The sequence below is a fragment of the Argentina silus genome, assembly GCF_951799395.1.
Source record: "Argentina silus genome assembly, chromosome: 19".
NCBI classification, from domain to species: Eukaryota; Metazoa; Chordata; class Actinopteri; order Argentiniformes; family Argentinidae; genus Argentina; species Argentina silus.
Window position 1 is genome coordinate 5587825 of NC_139673.1, and position 20343 is coordinate 5608167.

Here is a 20343-nt window from a genome sequence, read left to right on the forward strand (position 1 = left end):
TAACTTCAGCTGATGTCAATACGGCTCCACCGCCATCCCATTAACAGTATCAACAGGGCCTGAGAGGGAGCCAGGAGAGTGGGGAGATGGTACAAGTGCTCTTGGTGGAGCTGCAGTGCAACGGAGGCCAATTAAAACCACAATGCCATTGGCTGTGGTCGGTTGGCGAGGAGGGTCGGGGGGGTAAAAGGCGTAGTAGTGGTATTATTATTATTCATATTTGGAATTCTCTTCTCTGGTATTGCTCCATCTCTTTCTGAAGCTCCTGACAGTCGTCTGCCTGTACTGGGTTAGGGATATAGGACGGTTCCCCCCTGCCTGCCTGTCTGCCTGCCTGTCTGTCTCTCTTTTCCTTGTGGAAATGGGCCAGCTGTTTCCCCCCTATAAGAAGCAACCAAATGGTGACTGTGGCCAGGAAAGGGGGGGGGGACAGCATGGTTCCACTAACAGTGACAGATAAATCTTTCCATTCCCAAGTGTCAGCTTAATGTCGAAACTCAAAGAATTACCGAACATGGGAACACGGTGGATAGCAACTTTATTTTCTATTGGATCACCCATTTAAGAAATAATTTATAAAATCATATCCATATAAAACATTCAGACAAAACAATATGTTGTTGTGAGTACTCAATTTCGGCAGACATTTCTTTGCCATCCCTCCCATAACAGGTAGTTCCTCAAGAACTATTCTCTCCTTTGATGATCAATAAATACTGTAAGTTCCCTTGAAGTAGATTCATGCACGTGACTCATAGTTCATTCACAGTCTCACTGAAAACAAGCGGGAAAAGCCCCACAACAGCACTGAGTGTTAAGCTGCCACCAAATGTCCAGCCCTTTGGCAGTTCACTAAAGCTGTAAACAAGCCCAGTTATGAGACCGTCACTTCACAGTTGCTTTTACCCAGAGCTGTGCCAAGTTGCCAACCCAAAGCAAATGCAAGTCTAGAGTAAATAAGGCAGAGGCCGCACCTCTCCAGTTCTACCCTCAGAGTGGTGGAGACTGCTCCATCAGTGGTAAGGCTGTGGTCAGGCCACAGCAAAGGGAGTTTGTGTGTTTGTGTGTGTGTGTGTGTGTGTGCCTGTGTGAGTGTGTGCCTCCGTATGTGTGTGTGTGTGTTTGAGGACAGACACCACAGAAAAGCTTTAGCAAATATTCATGATTTATCTAGATAGCTCTGTTCCTATACCCATTTGAGGTTGCCATCTATTTTGCAACTATAAGTATTTAAGAGATGCAAGTAGTTCTTATTATTACCCTCATTATTCCTGCAACAGACATAAGAAGATGGTAGAGTACTAGTTTAACATAACAGTACAGTTTTAGCATACAAGCTGTCCAGGCCTTTCCATATGAATGGTTTGGCAGGAGGGCTTTGAGTGGTGGAGGGAGACACTACAGTACATTGTGTTGGGTGGTGGTGGTGGTGGTGGTGGTGAGAGGGGGGTGCAGATGCAGTAGAGGTCCAGGCAGGGCAGCAGTAGGGCGGGTTGACTCAGAGCGAGGCCAGGGTCTCCTCCGAGGTTGATGAGAGTTCCTGACCCTGACCGGCAGGGACTGGAGGCAGGGAGTCTTCACTCACATGATCCTCCCTCCTCTGGTTCCCATGGTGAGGACCTGCAGATCACTGCACACAGCATGCTGGGGAGGAGGAGGAAGAGGAGGAGGTGAAGGAGGAGAAGGAGGAAAAGAAGGAGGAGCAGGAGAAGGGGAAGGAGGAGGAACATCGACAGATGTGTTAAGAGTCTCAAAGATCAACCAGACAAGGCTTAGCTCATACTTTCCTGCCTTATACTCAGATTAGCACAGGCAGCATTAAGTCTGACGACTCCGTGAGACTTCACTGTTTTGATTGCAGTTGGTGTGGAGTTAGTTTAAGGTCACCAGACAGTCTTGGGCGTTTCTATGACCTTCTAGCTACACTTGGAGAGGAGCCAAGTTAGCCAACGAGACATGGCCGTGGGTTGGTGCCTTGAAATAACAGCAACATCAGGAGGCATGTTGATGAAATCCGAGCCCCATTCCCAATTTGTTGAACGCTGTTATTCCTCAGGAATCTCCAACTGAAAACAGGATATTGGCTGCTTTATGTATACATATCGACTATCTACCATCTCAGCCAGACTCTCAGTCCATCCAGTGGGAGGTGAGGGGGGGATTGGGTTTGGAGGGGGGGGGGGGGGTCTTCTTGGTTAGAACCAAGTCTAACTTTCACAAGGTAGATTTTATTGGAGGGCCAAGGATCGAGCTGTGCTGAGATGAAATCAAAGAACCAGACGGTCCCACGGGTGGGCAGCCTGGTAAGAGAAAGGCTCTGGTTTTACTAGTAGAAAAAAACGTCCACTGAAGGGAAATGTCTTTACGGCTTCGGGCGTCCATTTCTCACTTAACCCCTCGTATATCCACTGATATATGGCTGTGAGCCTCCAAAGCCCTTCTCTATGACAACCCATCAGGGGGGAGTTACCAGAAAGCTTTGTGGCTAAAATAGTATTTTTATCTGTTATGAAAATCCAGGCCCTGTCTTCTCTTAGACCAGCAGTTTTACAAATTTTAGCTATCTCACTCGCCGAAGATTGATCAACAAACGTTGATTTTTACAATTCTTACTCTCTCGGCTATGTGGCTGGATTGTCGGCATGAATTAAGCACTATTTATGCGACGAAGCTGTCTAGAAATTGACTCCAGAGAGGATGTATGTGCCACTACTTTCATGTTCAGGCTTCAACTGCACAGAATAGGGGGAGATGCAGTGGAGGGAGAAATCGGAGGACGGCTCATTGTAATGCAGGTAACGGAATGAGGAATGGTATCATATGTTTAATACCATTCTTCATTCCATTCCATGCATTACAATGAGCCTGTCCTCCGATCTCTACACCAGCCTCCACTGGGGAGATGGGATACTCACTCGTTCTCACAGACTCAGAGAGGGGCTCTCTGTCCAGTGACACATCTCTCTGGGTCTCCTGCATCTGAAACACACACATACAGAAGTTCATATTAATACAAAGTCATTGGCAGAAATGTGGGTCATAAAAAAACATATTTACACCAAGTCATGGTAAAGCTACACCTACCTTGATATTCTCTTTGAGGTATTCAGCCCTGGTCATAAGGCTTTTGATCTGGACAGGGAGAGATGGGTGAGTATGCATCTACGCACTTGACATTCACACTCCCTTCACAACTACATCGGAGGGGCCATAATGAGGGTAGACCAAGGTTGATGGCTCCCTGTCATGCGTCCCTTTAAAAAAATAAATCTGTTGTGGTAAACTAATAATTGTGACCGGGACCAAGGCTGTTCCTTGCGTCGTCCCTGACTTGAAACTTTTATATCATATCAACCTTAACGCCAAGGCTGTAATACTATCAAATTACCCATAATAACACTACAGTCATAATGAAAATATATTAACCTACCAGCTAGATCAAGGCCTGGTGCTTTCGTACGATAAACCAGGCTATTGAACTGGAATTACAGCCCAGAGTTGGCTAAGAAAGTCAGAGCTGTGCTCAAGAAGCCCAGATGAAGACAACACACATGGAGACCAGTCCTTGCCAGCAGTCGCCTCTCTCTGCTTCTCACACACACACATGCTTTCGATCTGCAGTCCTCCCCAGTACAGCGTTAGATTATTACAACCGCATCTGAATTTACTTAAGCCCAGCGCCCATAAAACTTCAAAAAGGGAAGGGCTCGGAGGCCCGCGTACATATTTCTCTCGGTTTTGTTGTTGAAACATTGTTGTGTATATTTGGCACGATTGTGTGCGGAACCGAATGTACAAAAACAAGAAAGGATATATTGATGCAAGACTTTCGTGTGGGTTTAACCAAGTAATTGTTGCAGACAATATAAGACTAGAGCAGTATACATCCTCCACTTCAAGGTCCTGGACAGTGCATTCAACGGTGAGGCCCACACTCTCTCCATTCAAAAAGTATAATACAATATACAATATAAATCTTTGAAGCAATTCTAGTTAAAAACGTTACGTTTCGGTTGACCATAAGCTGCATCAAGCCAATGTCTTGGACCGGCCTCGCTACTTCATCTGGGCATTGCCAGTGGAAGGGTCCATATTCTACAGTATATAATAGGATAGTGATATATGTGTCCCTGACCGCAGTGTCACTGATGTATTAGGTTATTAGCCCTACTCAGGGACACATTCCCGTGTGGCTACCAGTGAGTGGCCCCTGGCTGTTGTGTGTGAGATATAGCACTGCTCGTGTAGTGGCAGAGAGCCGCGTGCCTGTGGGCTCAGTGTGGAGGTGATCTATGTGCTCTCGTGTTGAGCACTGAACCAGCAGCCGTCTCCTCACCCCCCCCCCCCCCCCCCCCCCCTCACCCTCACCCTCACCCCCACCCCCCCGCCCTCACCCTCACCCCCACCCCCTCCACACACCCCTCACCCCCTCCTCACCTCGCCATGGAGCAGCTCTCTCCTGCGGCCCTGGGCCTCGGCTGGCAGTCACACACACACAGAGGGGGGAGGGGAGAGGATGATGAGAGGGAGGGAGGGAGGGAGGGAGGGAGGGAGGATGGAGAGAAAACAGAGAGAGATGGATCACTTCTCTCCCAATCATCATGTTTGCACAAGAGAGGTAATTTACAGAGCCAGTTTGGGGTTCGCCGCCATTGAACCCTGGAAACTGGAGCAGCCTTTTCCCAATTAGTCAGCACGAGGAGGACGAGGTGGGCGGGTGGGGGGGCGGCTCAGTCCTCCAGCAGCAAGGCATGCTGGGAACGTAAGCAACAAAAGGCCACCACAGCCAGACAAAAGGACAATGTTTTCTCCCTAGAATCTCCCCCCCCCAGCCAGGACACGAATTGGAGCAGTCCTACTATTAGTGACAGATAATAGTTTTTATTTGTTTCCACTGTGTAATAACATTGAGAAATGAACTGTGCGCCTCTCGATAGAAACCAGATGGGCAGAGCTCTCTCTATACCACACACAGGGCGCTGGCACAGGGACTCATCCAGAGACTCAAAGCCACATCTGGCTCCCGCCTCACTCACCCCCAACCCACCCCCCCACCCCCGCCTCCTCCATTAGGGAGCATCATCCTAGATGATCTCACAGGGAGCCAGGGCTAATAGACGCTAGGCCACAGTGGAGAGGAGCCTCTCCACAGACACAGGCCGCTAGGGGAGACCATTACAGTCACCGCCATCGCCACCATCTCTAGTAACAATAACAGCCAGAGCTGGACACACACACACACACACACACACACACACACACACACACACACACACACACACACACACAAACTCTCTCTGCTGAGGCACTACAGTCTGATGTAATGTCGTCTGAATGCTGCTGGGGTTTCAATTACTGTCTCCCCCTCAGTGGCTGTAGGAGGGAGTTGGCAGATAACACCTGTGTTTATAAAAGTGCTAACAGGGCATAGATATAACTGAAGGAATGCTTTTTCTGTTTGTCAGAGATATAGTCAAACACATCTCTGGGACTGTCAGTGTGGAGTGTGGCCTTACCTGCCAGGGCTAGCAGTAGTTCTCCTAGGCTCTGTTGGTAGAGGTCCAGTGTGTCAGAGTCCTCCATCCCACTCTCCTCCTGCAGTGGAAGGAAGGTACGGCATGACGTAAGGAAGAACCCACACTAACTACCAGTAGAACCCTTTTTTCTGAGAGTGTAGTAGCTCCACCCACAAGAGAGCTGCCACCAACCAGGCACCCTGGTTAGTTAGAGAAGACCCATCACGGTCTCCCAGGTAGAATAGAACAATATAATAATGTCCGTGAAAACCAGACAATAAAGAAATATGTAATCCAATCTAATCCAACCCTGCCCATGGTGCCCACCCGCGGTGCCCAGGTCCCCCAGCTTGCCTTGAGGATGGCAGCAGAGGCCAACTCCAGGGCTGCCAGCAGACGTGGCTGGTCACGGGACATCTCTGTGAAGGAGAAGAAAAGGCAGTATTGGACCACGATGCCTTATAACATGACGCAACATAAGATGCATCATAAAACATATACAACACGTGTTATATAATATGTAACATAACACCATTCCTAGTCTCTACTACCGGGTGATTCAGTATGGTACTGGTGTCTAAGGAGAAATGGGCAGGACTGGGCTTATTCTAAGAGATGGACTGGAATAAGGAATGGTATCAAACACGTGTTTGACGGATGTTTCGATGCCATTCCTCATTCCGTTGAGCCCGCCCTCCCCATTTCTCCATCCACCAGCCTCCACGGGTATGTATGTATGTATGTATGTATGTATGAATGATGGAGGATGGGACGGTGTGGTAATGTTACCTCTCAGGATGTCCCTGGTAGACTTGGCCTGCTCAAAGCTGAGTCGGTAGTCCGAAGCCACCAAGGCCTTCAGCTCCTCTGCTCTGGACACGTACTGACTGACCTTCAGGAGGTTTCACTCACAATGAGTGCATGTCGCTACGTCATCCTTAACATATGTTGTTCATTCATACCATATGTCATGAATAATTCATTTCATTTCCCATTCACTCACATCTTTTCAGTCAGGCCTTTGGTGTGTGTGGAAAAACAGCCAATAGTGAACAAAACATTTTCCAAAAAGTTTCCAAAACAGTCAGTCAGTGTTGCCTCTGCCTTACCTTTTGCCTGAGGACATCTTTGCGCTGTCTGTCCGTCTCGTCTGAAGAGAGAGAAAGCATATGTGTCTTCTTGTTTGTTTTCGCATTCAATGAGCTTGTATTTCTAGTTTGGACTGTAACAGGAATTAGACATTAGGCACACTGAGGAGAGGCTGACAGAGGCGGAGGGTTCGTACAGTGAATGGCGGGGACAAAGTGCTCCAGAGCGTTGCAGTAGAGAGACAAAGCGGCCGAGCGCTCCCCCTCCTGGTCCTTCTGAACAGCCTGCAGGACCAGCGCTTTCTGCAAGAGGAGAACGGGGAATCACACCAACACATCTATGGTATATTCACGGCTCTTTCTTCACACACATAGCCTATGCACGCACGCACGCACGCACGCACGCACGCACACACACACGTCTTGAGTCTAAATAGTATTATAAAGTTTTCTCACTGGAGTGCCAGATGGGCGGGGCTTGCACTTTTGGGACTATTCCATTGGTTCCATTGCTTCAGTGAAGCACAGCGATGTATGTGAAATTATTTAAAATACTATTTGAAACCAGGTTGGACACGCACGCATGTCACTTCCTTGTTAGAGCATGTAATGCAAAACATATGTCTGCGCAAACCAAGCATACAATTAAGTATCATCTCATCTAATCTCTACCTCCCTCCCTCCCTCCCCATCCTGTCACCACCCGCCCGCCCACCCTCCCTCTCTCTCTCTCTCCCTCCTTCTCTCCCTCCCTCCCCATCCTCTCACCTCCCTCCCTCCCTCCTTCTCTCCCTCCCCATCCTCTCACCGCCAGCCCGCCCGCCCACCCTCCCTCCTTTCTTCCCTCCCTCCCTATCCTCTCACCTCCCTCCCTCCCTCCCTATCCTCTCACCTCCCTCCCTCCCTCCCTCCCCATCCTCTCACCTCCCTCCCTCCCTCCCCATCCTCTCACCGCTCTCCCCAGACTGTCTGAGCTGGGCATGTGCTCCATGTCCACAAAGGGGTGGGAGAAGAACTGTGTGAAGGTGAGGCGAGTGTCAGGGTCTCTCTCCAGCAGCCGCAGCAGTAGGTCCCTGCAGTCCCTGGACACCCTGGCGCCTGCAGGCAGCTAATACACACACACACACACACACACGCACACACGCACACACGCAACACACACACGCAACATACACAGTTATCCCCTGGACCCCCATCTGAACCAGACTACCAGTATGTGCCAACCCACTCCAGGCAGTGTCAACTCCCACTTGCAAGAGAAGCTCCCGTATAGTGTACTGAACAAGTGAGAGTGTTAGAATCGGTCATTATCATTTCTATCGATATTGCTTGTAGATATGACACTGTCATTCAAATGCACTAGCCTAAATTCTATTCTAAATGTATCCTCTTAGACGGGGTGAATCTTACCTCGATAGGCTTGTCACTGCGGATCTTCTCCTCCAGTTCGGTGTAGGACCTCGAGGCAAAGGGTGCACGGCCAAACAGAGCCTCTGTGTAGAGGAGACAAGCAACACAAAAGTGATGACTACATGCGTTTATATTGTTCACGTTGTGGCAAAACCGTAGTTTAAAAAGGGCTACACACACACACACACACACACACACACACACTATATTGATTGATAATGCAAGACGCAGTGCAAAAGTCGTATATACTTTAGAATATGACCCATTCCACTACGCACACCCCTTGCCATTTAGGACACGACATGGAGTTTACAACAGCTGTGTTCGATGCAAGCCTGGAGTCTTGTAGCCTCTCTTACCGTAGAGAATGACCCCCACGGACCAGAGGTCGACCCGTGAGTCATACTGCCGTCTGCACACCATCTCTGGGGCCATGTAGAGGGGGGAGCCCCTCAGGGCACTCTGCTCATCCCAGGGAGACATGTATTGGGCAAAGCCAAAATCTAAACACAATAACATAGGGCCAGAATGTGTCAAAGAACACCATGATACACTCGATAGAACCAGCAGCATTTATTTGATGTGAAATGAAGTATTTCAACTACGGTGCATGTTGACAAGGGAATCACTTTCTAACGCTGAAAATATATCACAGAGTTGGTGCAAAGGCCAAACTAGTGCCGTCATTAACAGCAGCGCACAAACTCTGCTATGACATCACAGCTATGGCATCTAGCGGATTTAATATCACAGACATGTGCAAATGAGCTGTAGAAATGAATCACCTTCATATGGATAAGAATGTGGGCACAGATGAGCTCATAGTGCGAGCTGACATCAGTGTACCTGCTAGTTTGAGGACAGAGCCACTGAGTAGAATGTTCTGGGGTTTCAGATCCAGGTGGGAGATGTTATGGTCGTGTAGGAACTGGAGAGCACAGGCTGTTTTCAGACATGCGAGACAAGAGAGAGAGATGGAGGGAGAGGGAGGGAGGGAGGGAGAGAGAGGGGGAGGGAGAGAGAGAGAGGACTGGTAAACAACATTTAGCATGGGCACACTCAAGCCGTGTGTAACACCAATAAATCAAGCAATAGTGCTCTGCTCTGACAAATTACACCACAAGCACAACTGGGATTAGCCCCATCAGCTCCCATCGTACCTACTTTACTGCGTCTCATATGGTGAACGCAGTCAGCTGAGTTTGATGGGAACTGACTCACCTATCTGCTGCAGGAAGCGTCGAACCACCCTCTCAGGTAACAAACGGCGACTGCGGATGAAGCGGGATAGGTCTCCGCCCGAGCACCACTCCAGAATGAGATAGATGTTCTCACTGTCCCACTGACCAAGCAGAGGAAGGGAAAGACAGGCTTCATTTACTCAGATAAGAAATATACGGTGTTCATATTAAGAAACATACAGGGCTAACGATGACACACTGATGAAATGTTAGTGGCCAACCTGGAAGTCTTTTAGTTGCACAATGTGAGGATGGCGGACGGTCTTCAGGATCTCAATCTCTGTGAGTAGGTTCTCCATAGACGCCTTGTTCAGACTCTTCTTCCCAACGACCTTCACTGCTACCACTTCGCGATTGTCACCCTGCAAATACACACCCATGTGTACTGTAGGACAACTCCCGTTATCGATGGACAGCTCTCAAAGACTCACATGTACTAGTCTAAGGACAGAATAGTACGGTAGTCCTGCTTAGGCCTATGTAGCATTAGGTCTGCAGCGAATGACCTGGCTACCTTTCTGTAGGCTTTGTAGACAGTCGCATAGGTGCCGCTGCCCAGCCGCTCAGTGAGGATGAAGTCGGCGAGTTTCGGTGGTGCGAAGCTGCTCGATGCCATGACAGTTGCATCAAAATTGCTGTATGGACCTCTTCACAGCTGCAAAGCGGATAAGTGAAAAGATTTGTTTCCCTCTCATTCAACCATTCAGAAAGTGAAACTTGATTGCATTTGCTAGCTTGCAAAACTAGAGACAGTTGCTGGCTATCTGCAGTTACTAAGATATTACATTTAGCTAACTCCGCCCACTTTCTATGCCTCTTCACAATGTCTTTCAGAAACATTTAACTGCGTCCCTGACAAAACTTACATTACCTTCATTCGTGTATCAACAACCAGTCGGAATTGTAGAATAACTGTTTACATTTCCAGCCGTGGGTCAACGTCAGCGTGCTGGCTGTCTGTGTCAGCTGACGAACGACGTTCACCACCCCCAGAGAATGGCAAATGATTCTACTGCCCCCTAGCGGTATGACATGTGACTGCCACTACTCCTGACTATAGAAATACTCTCGCACTGTAGGAGCTCGTGTGCAAGAAATAATTACAACAGCTGTAATTACATGCAACCACATTGAAATAGGAGTCAGTCGTAGTATGTTTTATTATGAAGTCGGCTCTCTGCTGAAAAAGTCCAGCCAGTCAATATGACAATTACAACATAATGCGCAAGAGGGCGCTATGACTCAATTCTCATTCAATGATACTACAGTAACCCTTACCGCTACTACTAGCATGCATGATGAAAGCAGTAGTAATTTAAAGATGGCGGAGTGCATGGCTGCACGTTTGACCGCTCAGGAGGAGCAAATAGAGCTCCTCAGTCGGGAGATAAGCTGCCTTCGTGACGGATTTACTGGAGGTCGAGACGTCGCCTGCAGTGTCGCCAATTCTCCGGAGGTCGAGATTCTGCGGAGCGAGAATGAGAAACTCAAGTACCGGCTCGTCCACCTCCGCCGGAGTCTTGAGTCAGAACTCCAGCTGGAGGCGCAGTCCAACGGGAGTACGCTCAAAGGCCCGGAGAAGAAGAAGAAGACAGGGAAGGAACAACAACAACCAAAGAACAGTCTTGATCACAAGGTAACCACCTCCGTGCCTAGCCATCGTAGTGGTGATGTTCCTTAGTTCCATTGTCAATGAATGCTCGAAGTGTTGTGTTGGGCGACAAGCCAGTGATACCCCCCAGTGTCTGGAAATAGCTTTCCTAATCCACACAGTGTGCTTATGAGTAGAATCCAACTGTGTGTCCTTTGTGATTCACATTCCGAAATGAATTGCATGATATGGTGTTCGACAAATACACAATCATTTCAATCATCGCACCCATTACTGCTCCTCCACAGGTAGCGACTCCAAAACCAGAGTCCAAACCAGCTGATAAGAACAAGAAGAAGGAGAAGCCAGAGAAGACACAGGGAGGGGGGGGTGGTGCAGGAAAGGTAATACCGACCAGGACTTCTAAAGGTCCACTTCACTTGCTCATCTAACAAGAGTTCCATGTATGGTGCCCAATCATGCCACCCTTAAAAGTTGTACATCATCTCAATTTACTGCGCATTCTGTACGTTGCCCAACATAAATCATCCATCTTTTACCTCCTCCATGTCACTAACTCTTCCCAGCTGAAGCCTGTGCCTGGGTTCGTCTCGGAGCGTCTGCAGCTGTACGAGGAGCTGAAGAAGGAGAGCGATGCTCTGTTGGCCGGGAGAGCTGCAGACAGCAAGCCCATCACTGTGGAGCTGCCGGACGGCGGCAAGGTGGAGGGCCAGGCCTGGGTCACTACACCCTACCAGCTGGCCTGTGGCATCAGGTAGGCCAGGGACCTTGTCTTCACCCTCTGTATTAGTAATGGTTTGTGTCATCATATATGAGAACCGTGTTTGGACATTTTGGCCTATCTCTTGCCTCAGTCAGGGCTTGGCTGACAACGCTGTGATCGCACGGGTGAACGGGGAGCTGTGGGACCTGGACAGACCTCTGGAGAAGGATGGCTCACTGGAGATCCTGCGCTTTGACAACGACGACGCCCAGGCAGTGAGTAGACTCAGACTGTGCCCTCTGGGCCACCGTACTCCCTCCTCTCTCTCAGAACTCTTCTTTTGGAGGTAGTAACTGAGATGTGTTACTGTTTCCTTGTTTCAGGTGTACTGGCACTCCAGCGCACACATCCTAGGGGAGGCCATGGAGGGGTTCTATGGCGGCTGCTTGTGCTATGGACCGCCCATCGAGAATGGCTTCTACTATGACATGTTCCTTGATGGGCGGTGAGCACCTGTCATTGTTTACATATGGAGCTTCCTGTCTGATTTCCAGAGTAGTGAGGAAATAAAAGATAGGGGAGCGGCCAAAAATAGAATGCACGTTTTTTGTCGAAGGGTATTAATTCATATGCGTGGTACATGCACTCAATAAGCGCATAATGTCCCAGTTACAGAACAAAACAATAGGCTATAGACTCCAAAAAGCACACTGCGCCTTTTTGGCTTCCAGAGGAGTGAGCAGAAAAGACACTGTACTTGTCTGTAGTTCCAGGTGTATTGGTTCTGAGCATGCTGTGTTTTGGTGTCCCGGGCAGGGGTGTGTCGAGCACCGAGTTTGGGGACTTGGAAGCGCTCTGCAAGAATGTGGTGAAGGAAAAACAGCCCTTTGAGAGGCTAGAGATCAGCAAGGAGACCCTGCTGAAGATGTTCAAGGTGAAAGGACAATCCCTAGTCTAGCCACATCCCCTACACTCCATTGGAGTACTGTACAAAATACGATGTTTGTTTACATTCTGGGTGCGTCTCACCCGTTGGGGTTATGAGTAATACTTGGCTTCCTGTTTTTTTTTGTTTTTAGTACAACAAATTCAAGTGTCGCATTCTGAATGAGAAAGTGACTACACCCACTACTACAGTCTACAGGTAAGCAGCTCATATTTAGTTGTAAAACATAAGAGAGTACTTTATTAATCCTGAGAGGGGATATTAGTTATAAATATGGGTTTAACATGTTGGCTAATCTCACCAGCTGTAGCTAACATTTATCATCACATTTTAGGTGTGATTGATTGATTGGGTACAAAACAGTACAATTGAGAAGGGTACAAGCCCCAGAGGACAACACATTAACACTTATTTCCAATGCGGTTCTAAGCCGAAACGTACTGTATTATGTTATGTGTTTTAGATGTGGTCCTCTGATCGACCTGTGTCGAGGGCCGCACGTCAGACACACTGGGAAGATCAAAGCCATGAAGATCTACAAGGTATGTGAGGCACACAGAGCAGTGTTGTCTCTCGAGCTGGACCAGCTCTCAGTATCTGCTCAGTTATGACCGTGGTCCTCTGTGGCTCAGTTGGTAGAGCATGGCGCCAACAACACTTAGGTTGTGGGTTTGATTCCTGCTGGGACCATATATAATGAAATGTATGCCCTCACTGCAATGTAAGAAGCTTTGGATAAAATTGTCAGCTAAATGGCATATATTATTTATTATATTATCAACAAACACTTTAAAGGGACGCCGATTTTTAACCTTGTATTTGTGTATCTCCAGGACCTTACGGTGTCTGTAATACAGTCATTTCCTTAGGACCTTTTCTCTTATGTTTTTGACTACGAAACATAGAATATCGCCGTTTTCACATATGTACAGTAGACACTGGTATGATGATGGAGACAATGAGTATGAGGTTTAAAAAATCGGTGAAGTGCCCCTTTAACTCAACTCTCACATCAACAGAACTCGTCAACGTACTGGGAGGGCCGCTCGGACATGGAGACCCTGCAGCGCATCTACGGCATCTCCTTCCCGGACTCCAAAATGCTGAAGGAGTGGGAGCGTTTCCAGGAGGAAGCCAGGAACAGAGACCATCGTAAGATTGGCAAGGTGAGTCAGTGCTCACGTGGTGTGCATGCGTGTGGATCGGAGGGAAAAGCAGCCCACGTATAATGAGACTGAAAAGAGCATTCCATTTACTTTTCATTATTCCGTCATAGCTACAGTACAGTGAGTCTGTGCTGTACGTACCAGGGGAGGCTGGTGGAGGTAGACATCGGAGGACAGACTCATTGTAATGCGTGGAATGGGATGAGGAATGGTATCAAGCATAGTATGTTGTATTATGTGTGCTTGCTTTAAAACATGTCAAATCTACTAAAGCCCCGTGTTACTGGGATGGTCCACCTGGGGGCGCTGTGTGTCTATGGGAACATCATGGTGTTGGTGAGTCATATGTGAGCTCCAGCTGGTCCCCAGCCTGACTCCATCTCTTTTCACTGCGGGAGCCCCCCTAAGTATGAGCTGATTAGGACATGCATCTCTATATTAAACCTTGCACCGATGGTTACAGTTCCATTGTTGGAAAAACACAGAAGGGAGGGAGGCGACAAAGAGTCATGCAGTTTCAAAGATGTTACTCTTTGGAGCGATCCCGTCCATTTAAAAAAAGGTTGCGCATTTTGGAAGTTGGGGAGGCAGTCTGTGGCATTCAGGGACAGATTTGCTGGCGTGTGTTATGAGGATACTGTTCCCTGCAGAGTGGGAGAGCTGTCTCAGTGTTTGTACTGTAACTGGAGCGCCCGAGTATTGGTGAAGTCATTTAGCTTCTTCTTCTTCTTCTGTTTGTGTTTATACAGGAACAGGAACTGTTTTTCTTCCATGACCTGAGCCCTGGCAGCTGTTTCTTCCTGCCGCGCGGAGCCCACCTCTACAACACCCTCACTGAGTTCATCAGGGTAAGGTTAGACAGCATCAATAACCTGCTCATGCCAGCTTCTGCCAAGTGACTATTACCTCATTATATCAACAATGCCTAACCTGTAGAATCCACAATTACAGCATATGCACTGTACTCTACTATACTCTACTATATGTATTTTGGCAAAGGTTAAACCATAATAACCACTATAGGGCTGAGCCGTACTGAGCTGACCTGGTTACAAATACGCTGTAGTTGCTGTAACAGTGTTAGGAAAATGTCCGAGCCAGCACAGTATGGTTTGGGTCAACCCTGTATTATGTAAAGCCCCCAAGAGTGCTGAAGTTGAATGTGGCCAAGTCTTAGTCTTATTTCCTCGTGCTGTTCTATGGCGACTGCTCAGGAGGAGTACTGTAGAAGAGGATTCCAGGAAGTAGCCTCGCCCAACATCTACAACAGCAAGCTTTGGGAGACGTCAGGCCACTGGCAGCACTACAGCGAGAACATGTTCTCCTTCCCTGTGGAGCAGGACATCTTTGCACTGAAGCCCATGAACTGTCCTGGACACTGGTAAGGGTTGGTTTACATAGTGTGCTCACTCTTGACTTTCAAAGCTTTTAAGCTACAACTCCCATTGCTTCAACTGCGTACCTAGGTTGTGTATCCCAATAGTCTTTGCTCTATTCCAGCATCCTCTCTCCTCACTTCCTTCTCAAAAAGCATTGCACAAGAATGTCAAAGGGGAGGAACCTTTAGATCTTCTCTTCAGTGTGTTTTGAGAAGGAAGCAAGGAAGGAGAATGTGAGGAAGGGAGGAAAGACTACTATTCGCCAGTCATCACCCTCTCTCTCTCCTCCTGGTTCCTCCCCTCTTCCCCCCTGTCCAGCCTCATGTTCAGCCATAGGCCTCGCTCCTGGAGGGAGCTGCCCCTGAGACTGGCTGATTTCGGGGTGCTCCATCGCAACGAGCTCTCCGGGACCCTGACCGGCCTCACCAGAGTGCGTCGTTTCCAGCAGGACGATGCTCACATCTTCTGCACTATGGAACAGGTGACCAGGCCACCCACGCCTATTGAGGAACCCAAATTGAGGAATCTAAATGTGTATTTTTACCTCTGTAGCATTGAGGTGACCCACTGCCTGTCCTCTCTCTCTCTCTCTGTCTCTCTTTCTCTCCTGCAGATCGAGTCTGAGATGAAGGGCTGTCTGGACTTCCTCCGCTGTGTCTATGACGTCTTTGGGTTCTCGTTCCAGCTGCACCTCTCCACCCGCCCAGAGAAGTATCTGGGGGACATTGCTGTCTGGAATCAGGCTGAGAAGGTACAGCAGGAGTTCCAAGTTCACCAGTCATACCATTATTTATTCTCCATTTCTAGTTCATGAGGTCCTAAAAATAAAACATTGGCCACGTAACATAATGGCTTCATGTATAATTTTGTCTTTTTATTTGTTCATGTCTTTTGGAGAGTGTTCTTTTTTTTTTTTAGAAAATGACACCTATCATGTTTTTTTGGGGTCCAAATTGCCAAAGGACAATCATCATTTTGGATATTTTCGATTTAAACGATATGTTAATGTATTCTCTCTGATTGGTAGCAACTGGAGAACAGTCTCAATGAGTTTGGGGAACCATGGAAACTAAATCCAGGAGACGGCGCTTTTTACGGGCCCAAGGTTTGTGTTTTTATATTTTCCTGGCCATATAAAAAACCCTTTACCGTCCAGAACTTTAATTAAATGTAATACTTTCTCTCTGGCATTTCAGATTGACATTAAGATCAAAGACGCTATAGGACGGTATCATCAATGTGCAACCATTCAGCTGGACTTCCAGCTTCCCATCCGCTTCAATCTGACCTTTGTGGGGTGAGTCACCTAATCAACTCATGACACAATACTGAGCCTGTATCCTGTATAGCTAAGATTACTCACGAATCACTCCTTAGGTAACATTTCTCTCCTGTACACTGAGTCTTATTGAGTAAACAGAAGGCGGAAGGACTGTAAAGCCATAATCAAACAGTCGTATAAGTGAAATTATGTTGCATGTGAGCTCGCATGGAAGTGGTGCTTTGACTGATGTGGCGATGTGGATGACCCGCAGGAAGGACGGGGATGACAAGGACAGGCCGGTCATCATCCATCGTGCCATCCTGGGCTCTGTGGAGAGGATGATAGCCATTCTCACCGAGAACTACGCAGGGAAATGGTTAGTCAGACTCAGACAGACAGTTTTTTTTATTTTCATGCCCTCAAGCGTATTTAGAATGTACAGGTGTTAAGTGTTCATCTTGTGCCCCTCCTTTAGGCCGCTCTGGCTCTCTCCACGTCAGGTGATGTTTGTGCCTGTTAACCCCTCCCTTGAAGAATATGCCAAAAAGGTAAGGCCTCCGTTTCTCACTCAGCAACCTGTCCTGTTTGCATATTCTATTGTTCATGAAGTCCTTTTGAATATACCTGACAGGAGTCGGTGAACAAGCCTGAGTGGATTCGTTCTGAATGGTTTTCTGTCTTTCAGCTGTGTAAGCAGTTTGTTGAAGCTGGCTTCATGGCAGACGCTGACCTCGATTCCGGTTGCCTGCTCAACAAGAAAATCCGCAATGCCCAGTTAGCACAGTATAACTTCATTCTAGGTAAGAAAAACCTGTCGACAATTGTCTTAATTGATTAATTTTACTTTAGAATGTCGCCACTTATCAGTAAATCCCCCCCCCCCCCCAGAAAAAATAAAAATAAAAATAAAATATTCTCAAGTTGCTAAATATGATGATAGCGCTCAACACCACTGAGATTGTTTTGCAAAATGGGATTGTGTGAGGGTAGCTGTGTTTGGTGTGATTTGGCTCTGTGTGTTGAGTCGTTGTGCCGTGCCTCATGTCTTGGCAGTGGTCGGCGAGAAGGAGAAGTTGACTAACAGCGTGAATGTGCGTACGAGGGACAACAAAGTCCACGGAGAGCTCTCCGTCCCGGAGGTGCTGGCTCGCCTGACCCTGCTGAAAGAGTCCCGTTGCCGTAGTGCAGAGGAGGAGTTCTGAAGAGACGGAATGCTGTGGTGTTGTGAGTCACAACTGTCATAACTGTCAAAACTAAACAGAAGGGGATATCTTATGTGATGGTGCACAAGGGGAGGGAGTTGGGAGGTGTAGTCACCGAAAGGTTAATGGTTAAGTTAAAGTGGTTTTGAGATGTACTTTTGTAGGTGAAGAGAGAGAGGTTGAAGGATGTGTCTACTCGCCTGCTTGAAACTCACTGTCTGAGTTTCAGTAGTCACTTTGAAGGAAACACTGTCTGACTAAGAAATGTTCTGATGATTATCTATTTGGTGCCTTTGGAGACGGTTTTATAACACTAATCGGCAGGATAGAATGGGTATGTAGCACAAGAATGACATGGTAAGATAATTCATTTGTTGAAGGTTGAAGAAAGACGTCCTGTTCTTAATGAAATATTAATGAAAATCATGATTGGAATGAGCTCCATCCCATTATGGAATTGCATTGTCTTGAAATAAAATACTGCCTCAAGTTTTTGCCTGTTTTTTTCCATTCCATAATCGTATAGCACATTGAGAATTTAAGTAACTTACTGTTGTTCTTCCTTTTAAAAATGAAACACAAGAAATTCGACACATGCCAATATTTTCTGATCGTTCGCTGACACACGTTCCCTTTAAATAGAGCGCGTCTGTGGGCGGAGCCAGGGGGTTGGGATTCGCTTGACAGGAAGTTGATGTAGCTAGCTGGTAGCTGGCACAACAATGGCTACGATCTGTCAGATCTGGAGACAGGAGAGGGGGCGAAGCCTGAAAGCCAGTGGAGTCATAATACTGTTGTTCATGGACCTCTTTTTGCAATGTGTTAATGGTAAGGATATGCAACATCACATGCTGAAACTGATTTCTGTTTATTAGCCTCCATTATCCAGCGGTGTGTTAGCGAAGTAAGTGGCTAGCAACTAGTAAATGGCATTAGCTAGCATACCTCTAGAGAGATGGCCCCATCTGTGACTAGGATTACACTAATATTTACATTGGATGTTTTGTTTGTATAATCACACGGCATCTAAATGTAAATATTATTATCATGCCAGTTACAGAAGGGGCTGATCTCTGAGGCTACAAGCTAACAACTTGTCCATGGCTAGCTAGCAATAATCGTCTCTAAGCAAGGCAGACTGAGTTATCCTAACGTGAGCTGGCTAACTAGAAAGCTAGCTACAGCAGAACAAGAAGAGGACTTAAACTTGAAGCTACGCCATCCATAGCTTGATGTCTTTATCTTAGCTAGCCTGTAAGTTATCTCATACGTCATACGGTCCCAGAGAATTCAGATCTCAAATGACCAATGAGTACATGATTACACCAGCCTACAGTAGATATCCAACATCATGGATATATGTCCATTCAAGGTACTGATGTTAGCTAAAAGAGTAAACATGCTTTTTATGCCACCCTGTCTGTGTTCCAGGGTATCTGAGCTCCGCGCATGTTGGTCAGGAAGTCCCCTATAGTCGAGATGCTCAGCACAGTCCAGTCATCACCAGCCCGGTGGTCCCAGCTGCATCCTCCGGTGAGATCCCCTCCATCCATGGATGTGTATATAGCACATTTCATGCACAGTTGCAATACAATGCAATTTACAGAAAAAATAGTGATAATGGCATAGGTTTTGTGTCCTTTTAATGAAACTTGACATTTCTACATTGTCTTTGCAGCATCTCCAACAGACGGGGACAGTTACACATTAAAATGCCCGAGCGGGGGCTTATGTAGTAAACTGCCAGCTGACTGTGTGAACTGTAGCTACCACCACAATTGCAGTTACGGCAAACAAGCATCCTTTGCCTGCAAGGCCAAGAGGGGAGTCCACTGCACAGTGAGTTCTCCGGGGAACAGAGAAGTTCTGGACAAAGTTCTCGCTCTCGCTCTCACTCTCTCTCTCACACCCTCAGATTATGTGCACGAGTGTCAAAGGAATGAAGTAGCCAAAATTCCTGTGATTGTTAGCACTTCAGTTTGGTTTTGCTCTGCTTCCAGGGGGAGTCAGGACAGCAGCAGACCAACTTCTCCCTCTCCATCACCTGTCAGTTCTGCTGGCAGCTGGACCCCTTGCTGTACAAGTGCACCCCCTCCACCAACTGTATGACGGTCTCCTGCCCCCGCACACGCTACAATGCCACCTGCGTTGTCCTTGAACATGCACACTGCTTAGGTAAGATCAGCTAAAGTAATACTTTATTAATTTCCGCAATTTCTCTGCTTCATACCTGCTCTCATCATACCTGCTTCATGGCTTTAGAATGAAATAGCTATTGTCCATTAATCGCTATTGGCTTTTGTCTTCAGGTAAAAGAGAGTTTCAGAAAAGCTTATACTGCAACTGGACAGGAGGGTACAAGTGGTCGACAGCACTGGCTCTCAGGTAACCTTCCCCCACACACAGTTTAAGACAAGCTCAACTGTGCTAGAGCTCACTTTTACATTTTAAAAAATGTTCATGAACATCATTACCTGCTATTGTTGCAAAGTAAATGACCTGGATCCACAGTAGGCACTGAAACCTCTTAGATATGCACCTGTAGGTAAATTTTTATTAGGAGCGTCACAGATTTTTTTGTGATTCCTGTTTGTTTGTTTTTGTTTTCATCTGCAGCATCACCCTAGGAGGATTTGGGGCAGACCGGTTCTACCTGGGCCAGTGGAGAGAGGGCCTGGGCAAGCTGTTCAGCTTTGGCGGTCTGGGCATCTGGACCTTGATCGACGTGCTGCTGATTGGGGTGGGCTACGTGGGGCCAGCCGACGGCTCCCTCTACATCTGAGATCCTGGGCTCTAGAGGCATGGTTGTTGTTGCC

General features: G+C 47.5%; 3 protein-coding genes across 3 annotated transcripts; 2 read left to right on the top strand and 1 right to left on the bottom strand.

The window, feature by feature from the left end:
* Positions 1-527: 527 nt before the first annotated feature.
* ulk3 (unc-51 like kinase 3) lies at positions 528-10223 on the bottom strand. The gene is made up of 17 exons (XM_083691668.1): positions 10127-10223; positions 9770-9910; positions 9477-9617; positions 9236-9356; positions 8861-8956; positions 8374-8517; positions 8015-8097; positions 7557-7712; positions 6802-6907; positions 6626-6666; positions 6306-6408; positions 5871-5935; positions 5517-5595; positions 4438-4478; positions 3085-3132; positions 2916-2979; positions 528-1644 (listed from the first exon to the last, which is right to left on the bottom strand). The coding sequence occupies exons 2-17, from the start codon at positions 9869-9871 to the stop codon at positions 1628-1630; spliced, it is 1407 nt and encodes a 468-aa protein (XP_083547794.1). The 5' UTR covers positions 9872-9910; positions 10127-10223; the 3' UTR covers positions 528-1627.
* A 347-nt stretch (positions 10224-10570) lies between these two features.
* On the top strand, positions 10571-18008 carry tars3 (threonyl-tRNA synthetase 3). The gene is made up of 19 exons (XM_083690953.1): positions 10571-10891; positions 11155-11250; positions 11434-11621; positions 11722-11845; positions 11954-12075; positions 12387-12504; positions 12650-12714; positions 12980-13058; positions 13536-13682; positions 14432-14530; positions 14897-15063; positions 15380-15542; positions 15675-15812; positions 16089-16166; positions 16258-16358; positions 16597-16701; positions 16801-16873; positions 17011-17125; positions 17379-18008. Exons 1-19 carry the CDS (start codon positions 10577-10579, stop codon positions 17525-17527), a joined length of 2442 nt encoding a protein of 813 aa, XP_083547079.1. The 5' UTR covers positions 10571-10576; the 3' UTR covers positions 17528-18008.
* Positions 18009-18245: 237 nt separating this feature from the next.
* On the top strand, positions 18246-20343 carry tm2d3 (TM2 domain containing 3). The gene is made up of 6 exons (XM_083690752.1): positions 18246-18355; positions 18959-19060; positions 19206-19366; positions 19528-19702; positions 19837-19912; positions 20144-20343. Exons 1-6 carry the CDS (start codon positions 18250-18252, stop codon positions 20307-20309), a joined length of 786 nt encoding a protein of 261 aa, XP_083546878.1. The 5' UTR covers positions 18246-18249; the 3' UTR covers positions 20310-20343.

Bases quoted from the DNA above. Each gene is read 5' to 3' on its own strand.
- ulk3 (XM_083691668.1), bottom strand. From the start codon at position 9,871: ATGGCATCGAGCAGCTTCGCACCACCGAAACTCGCCGACTTCATCCTC. The intron at 9,357-9,476 runs GTTGGCCACTAA...CTGCTTGGTCAG, and splicing joins TGCAACTAAAAGACTTCCAG to TGGGACAGTGAGAACATCTA. The intron at 5,596-5,870 runs GCAAGCTGGGGG...CTTCCACTGCAG, and splicing joins CCTCTGCTGCCATCCTCAAG to GAGGAGAGTGGGATGGAGGA.
- tm2d3 (XM_083690752.1), top strand. From the start codon at position 18,250: ATGGCTACGATCTGTCAGATCTGGAGACAGGAGAGGGGGCGAAGCCTG. The intron at 18,356-18,958 runs GTAAGGATATGC...TCTGTGTTCCAG, and splicing joins CTTTTTGCAATGTGTTAATG to GGTATCTGAGCTCCGCGCAT. The intron at 19,703-19,836 runs GTAAGATCAGCT...TTTTGTCTTCAG, and splicing joins TGAACATGCACACTGCTTAG to GTAAAAGAGAGTTTCAGAAA.
- tars3 (XM_083690953.1), top strand. From the start codon at position 10,577: ATGGCGGAGTGCATGGCTGCACGTTTGACCGCTCAGGAGGAGCAAATA. The intron at 15,064-15,379 runs GTAAGGGTTGGT...CCCCCTGTCCAG, and splicing joins ATGAACTGTCCTGGACACTG to CCTCATGTTCAGCCATAGGC. The intron at 16,359-16,596 runs GTGAGTCACCTA...GATGACCCGCAG, and splicing joins TTCAATCTGACCTTTGTGGG to GAAGGACGGGGATGACAAGG.